Source organism: Eutrigla gurnardus (assembly GCF_963514095.1).
Source record: "Eutrigla gurnardus genome assembly, chromosome: 10".
Lineage (NCBI taxonomy): Eukaryota > Metazoa > Chordata > Actinopteri > Perciformes > Triglidae > Eutrigla > Eutrigla gurnardus.
In genome coordinates this window covers 11,507,249-11,513,248 of record NC_139924.1, presented here as the reverse complement: position 1 = coordinate 11,513,248, position 6,000 = coordinate 11,507,249, and the positions used below count along the sequence as shown (strand labels likewise).

The 6,000-nt window shown below is 43.0% G+C and overlaps 1 protein-coding gene across 1 annotated transcript in view; it reads left to right on the top strand.

Moving 5' to 3' along the window:
- The first annotated feature begins 4,507 nt into the window (after nucleotides 1-4,507).
- The window catches only part of LOC311019992 (seizure protein 6 homolog), a 171,751-nt gene continuing 170,258 nt past the window's right edge, over nucleotides 4,508-6,000 (top strand). The window contains exon 1 of the mRNA XM_084019692.1: nucleotides 4,508-4,898. Within this exon, the coding sequence (XP_083875818.1) occupies nucleotides 4,826-4,898 (73 nt within the window). The 5' untranslated portion in view covers nucleotides 4,508-4,825. The remainder of the gene's footprint in view (nucleotides 4,899-6,000) is intronic.

Genomic DNA, 6,000 nt, shown 5'->3' with positions numbered 1-6,000 from the left:
AAAATGAAATGATTCCAATACCATATCATATATGATCTTATAGAAGCGATCCATGATCCAATGTAAAATAAAGGGTCCTCAAACCATCAAACACCTCAATATCAGGACCATCAATAGATTTCTAGGTCTTTAAATACATGAATGAATGAATGAATGATAGTAGATAACAACTCAATATATGTTTCAAATGTTAGCTGATGATATTAAAGGACCCATCTTGAGGTAGTTACATTTTTTTATATCATTTATAATATTTTATAATATTATTATAAAGCAGGTCTCAGTGGTATACATATATATATATATATATATATATATATATATATATATATATATATATATATATGTAAAATTATCAAAATTCTTAATCCACACAGAGAAATACACACAGCCACAGTGCAGACGTGAAAAACTGGGAAATGACTATTGAGAGTAGAGGGGGCTTAAAGAGACAGGTGTGAAAACAGAGTGTTTCAGACAGAGGGAGACTACAGGTAGCCTATATTTACAGATAGATAAGATGACAAAAATCAAGTGTTTTTTTGAAGGTGAAAACATGCAAACATTTCTAGTGGAAATACAAAAGTATGAAACTGAAAATGAGCATGTCTCCTATATATAATATATAATATTTATTGAATAGCCTCGGTAACTATACTGTATGTATGTGAATGCACCTCACATGTAAGCGGTCAAAGAGATTGGGCCTTTAATGTGATGAGTAATATCTCTGCACGACTTGTCTTTTACATACAGAGTGCTGAATCTATGAATAGCTTATCTGCCGTGAGGCAAAGGTGCGTAAATCACAGCAAATGTGTTGAATAGATTCAACAATGTTTCTGTGTTGGAGACTTCCTGCACTGATGTAGTGAGTCATCTCTCAGCGAGGTGAGCAGCCGCTGCAGGGCCGGACACACGCTGGAGGGATGTGGAGCATCTCGGCTGTGAAAGCTTCAGAACTCGGAGCTGAGATCAGCCACCCAACGGTCTTCATTGACTTTTAAGTAGCCAGAGGTTCAGCAGTGGGATGACTCAAAAGCAACTGATTCAAAAGACAGTACTGATAGAGGGCGGCTGACGCAACACTGTCAAATCAGAGCCTTGCTCAGTGAGTCAAAGCCGTTAGAGAGACATCAGAGAGAGACCGTAACCTATATATACACTACATTATTGTGTTTTTTAAAGGAACATACAAACAAATGATCGACCTCTAAAAGCAAAATAATGTCTGTTAATTTTGGAAGTTGTTTGTCTTCTCCTGACTGGAGGTCAAACATTGCCCATATCTTTCTTGCAGTGTTCGTGAAGCACCACTCCCCTTAGTTACTGTTGCTACCCCTGCCAAGCTTTCTGTCAAATGTTGATTTAGCTGAAATAAAAAGCTGTCACTGGCAGATGTGCAAAATGTTATCTGAAGTGTGTCATGTAGGGTGGGACCCGCAATGGTCTGGTCTTGGTTTTGACTTTGTCTCAGTTTAGGTGTTCTTGTCTCGAACACTGTTGTCGCCCTCCACTTGGATGCCAAGGAGCACAAGCGATGCTGTGGTTGGAGATGTGTGGTAGTGACACAGATTTGGATCTGGTTTCGGAAGGTGGAAGTGGACCGACGCAATGGCTACTGCCTAGCAAGATGATCCATCTGCTAGGGATGAACACATTTCCACATGTGGCACAGCAAGAAAGTTTCTTTACGCCGCTCCTCCTCGTCCCTCTCCTGCTGCAGAAATAAAGGCAGGAGCAGTTGTGATTGTGGTGTGAAGAATTGGTGGCAGCTCAACCCTGGATCATTCCCCAGTTTATTTGGCGGTTTTCTCAGGAGATATGCTGCCCATTCTGAGCCATCCTCTCCAGGCTTCTGAGAGTGACTGAGGCTGAGGAGGACTGGAATGTCTGGACAGGTTGTGCAGACCAGGTGGAAAGAGCAGGATTCATCATTACGGCAGGTGGTGCGGGGAAAGAAGGCAAGATACCCTGTCTTGTGCAATTTCTGCAGTATTCTCTCCTTTTTGCACTGTTTGGATAGAGGGCAGTCTCACACCATTGTTAAAGTGTTTGCAGCAGCCATTTCCTGCCATAAGGGATGGACGCCATCCTTCTCGAGAAGAGGCTCTTGCATGGGGTCAGGAGGTGATAATAGGAACTGCCAAGGGTTCATGAGGCCATGGTGACGGCTCCCTCTGAAGCACTCCTCTCCGGCCTGACCGTCCTGTTTTTGCACCTCAGTTGCTTGATGCTCTGTGGTGACCACAGGGAGGCTACCCTCAGACCAAATCCCCCCTTTGTCCCTGCCATCTTAGGGAGTTCTTTCAGGTTGACAGCTGGCTGCTTGGCGACCGAGAGGCAAAGTCGCATATGCTTTGCCCAGCTCGTGCATTGGCACGTTATGTGGATGTAGGAAGCAAACACACAGCTGTTCAGAATGTACAGCCCCCACCAGACATGCTGAACAGCTGTTTGTTTGCTTCGGGACATCCAGTAAAGTCCTATTTAAGAAATGCCTGACTGGATGGATTCCTGAGTGCATCCCCAAGCCTGCAGGTAGGAAGACACAGTTCAATGTCACAATGTTGCGTGGCAGTGATGGCGGTCTTGTTTGTTGGGGTGAGCGTCAAGAGCATACAGTATGTGTGGCAGTCAATCAAGGCCAATGCCCTGTCCATTGATATGGTTCTACCTCTTGGACATGTCCGGATCCCATTCGGGATCGGGTTATGTGTTGGTTGTGTTTCTCATATCTGTATTAGAATATTATGGATTATTGGTTATATTTTGCACATGCAGATATCTTATTGTGGTTTCAGAAACCTGGATGTACTTATTTCAGTTTTGCGAAATGCTGATATGTAAGGTGAAGTACTTTAACAGACACTGTCAAGTCAATTCCACAACACCCTGTATCCTTAGACCCTTGACACGGTGGAATGAGCCAAACTCAAATTACTCAAATATGTCTGGACCCCAATTTATAAAAGGCAGCACACACCACTGTCTGCTATTTGACACCCTCTCCAAGTGCAAAACATAACCAATACTCCAAAATATTATAATAGAGATATGAGGAACACTCATTATTTCAGAGAGCCCCGATCCTCCCAAGGATCAAGATTAGCAGCTCTTAACAGGAGTTATTCTTTGTTCCAAAATTTGCCCACAACAATTAGGCTCACAATATCGATGTCAAAAGCATTTCGTATTGTTTCCAGCTGTCAGACATCATGTACTTTACAATACTGGAACCAATTTTTTATTCTATTTTGTACCAGAATCATTCAAGTCTTCTCTGTTCAAAGTCATTTTCATCATAATGGTTCTCATAAGAGACTTGTGTATTCTACCTGAAATATCAAAGCTGCTTTCTTCCACACAGACAGAGTAGGTCAGAGTTAGTTGGACTAGTTCAGAGTCCAGACTGTCACTTTGAAGCTTTGTAAGATCCAGTCCACTGTGAGATTGACCCTAAGAATTTGTTATTGGACTTTTAAGTGCAATTTGCGAAAGTCAGATTAAGAAAAAAGAAATGGAGGCTGAGATACCCTGACATTTAGTCCCTATCACAAGTCAAGCTTTAGAAATGCTGGATACTACAATTCCCACAATGCAGTTTGTGACACAGGTTTCCTGTTTCTCCGATTTTGCAGTCTTGTGTCCAAACTGTCTTCCTGTCAGTTAAATCATTTTGGAACCATTCAGTCAAAGCAATGAATGGTTTAGGTTCAAAATACATCTCTGATCTTCTGTTCTATCATGAGCCATCCATACCTCTGACGTGGCCCCGGATGGGTCTGCTTTCTATCACCAAAACTAAACATGCTGTGTTCAGTTTTTATGCTGCATATATATGGAACAAACTCCCAAACCGCAAGTCAGCTGCAACACTCTGTTCTTTTAGATCAAAGCTGAAGACCTTTGTGTTTGCAGCTTTTTAAGAGATCATGAGATCATCATCAGGCTGCCACCATCAGGCTGCCACGCCCCAAAAGCAGAAGATCATCTATTTGACCTGAATTAGGACCATAACTATTTTTTCTCATAGACTTCCATTCAATCAGACTTCTTTTTACAACCAGAAGAGTCGACCCCTAATGGGCAGTAGAGAGAATGCAAGTTTAAGGCACTTCAGATTTAGTTTTATTTGTCACAACCTTAGGTTGCAGCCTGGGTCATACATTGAGTATGCATAATTATCTCATTATCTCATACAACCCCACGTCGAGACACCCCTTCATTCATCCCTTTAAGTGTTAAAGTGTTCAATGCGGGGCTTTTTATTGAATCAAAGCGCCTTCCACCACTGAATGACTGACATGGTTGCACAAATAGGGTGAAGAAGAAAAATATAACATCAATCAATATTCAAAACGCACCTTTAGTACTTAAAATGGGGCTATTATAGTGTTTTGGATTTCGCACGTCCCCAACTTTGAGCCTGGTTTGCTTGCCTTGTGTTCCCGTGGCCGACGCTAGGAGCTGTCCCTGGTGCTGAATGCGCGGCGGCGCTGCCCTGAAGAGGAGGCTCCCAGCACCGATCGGAGCGACCACAGCAGCAGCAGCAGCGGCAGCGGCAGCAGCTCCACAGTCTACGGGCTCCGGGTTGAGTGGACAGTAGTCAGCGGTCTGTAGTCGCGGTGGCGGACCCGAACTAAAATAAACCCACCATCGTCTCCGTGAAGGAGTACATTCAGACAGCTGGAAGTGACCGAGAAGAGCGCTTCGTGCGTGCGGTCGTTGTTCGGCGGAGCTCTCGGTGTTTCGGGGGAAAGTGTTGATCCCAAGGACGTCCACTATTAAAAGCTTGAGAAGCGTAACACGGTGGGGAAACGTGATGGACGCGATCAGAGATTATTTTCCTCTCCTGCTCGTGTTTGTGGCGGCGGTGACGGGAGCGGGCGCCAAAGGTAAGAATAGTCCGAATGATTGACCCCCTGCTTTTTAATTCTTGACTGTTTCAGAAGAGCGTTTTCGCCCTCGAACTCATTCCTCCTAAATCATTTTGGTGGATCTTTGTTCCATGTTTCGTCTTGAGAGCTTTCAACGCTTTTCTTTTCTCAGTCTTCCATGTGCGACGCGGTTCGCTGATCTCCAATAACGGAGAGGTCGTATTTTCTCACACCCCGGTTGGATAGGTATACAAAACCAACAAACAATACATCCCGAAGCCTATTCAAGTTCTCAGTCAGAACACCTTTTATACAATAGGGTACACTTTCTAATAGTGAAAACTTCGTATATGATTATTCTATAGTTTCGTGATATTGCTTCAAGTTTTCAATTTCCAAGAAGTAGAAAAAAGAAACTCAAGTAGGCAAAAGGGCTGATTAAAATGTCATTTCCAGCCAAAATGAATTTCTCCAAATGAATGCAGCCTATCTCCTGTCACAATAGTAGAATGGCTGATAGTGGCTTTTTTTTTGTTTGTTACAGCACCTCTGCATTATTTATATCATCCTGACAAAATAGAGAAACAGGCTACAAAACATGGGAGACGTTAGAGAGCAGTCTCTCTCCATAGTTGCAGCAATTTCAACAATCGCTCACTATTTTCTACTCCCTTGCACTTCAAATTAAGTCTCCGAGATTATTATGGAATCAATTCTCACACCGAATAGTCTGCATCGAAACACGTATTCTCCAAATTGCTTACAAGCCTCCTCTTTGTTGTCGTGGAGATGACAACACACTTGCGAAGGAGAGAAGTTATTTGAAGACAAACTCCTGCTCCGTCAGGCGTCGTTTTTAATTGGATGTGTTTGTGTAGACACAGCTGACTCCACAGCCTTGTAATGCAGGTTGTGATGGATGCTCACGCCTCTTGTTTGTGTTTTGCATAATCACCCGAAAATGTGTTGACGCATTTTTTGTATGTTCAGGTCTGTAGTCTGCTGACGTGATAGTGAGGAAGGATCCAGAGCAAGCCGTTAAAGGTTTGATGGGTTTGAAGTTAGGAGGTATCAGTCATTCAGAAATCCAATTTAATTGCTTTATTAAGAATACTAAAAA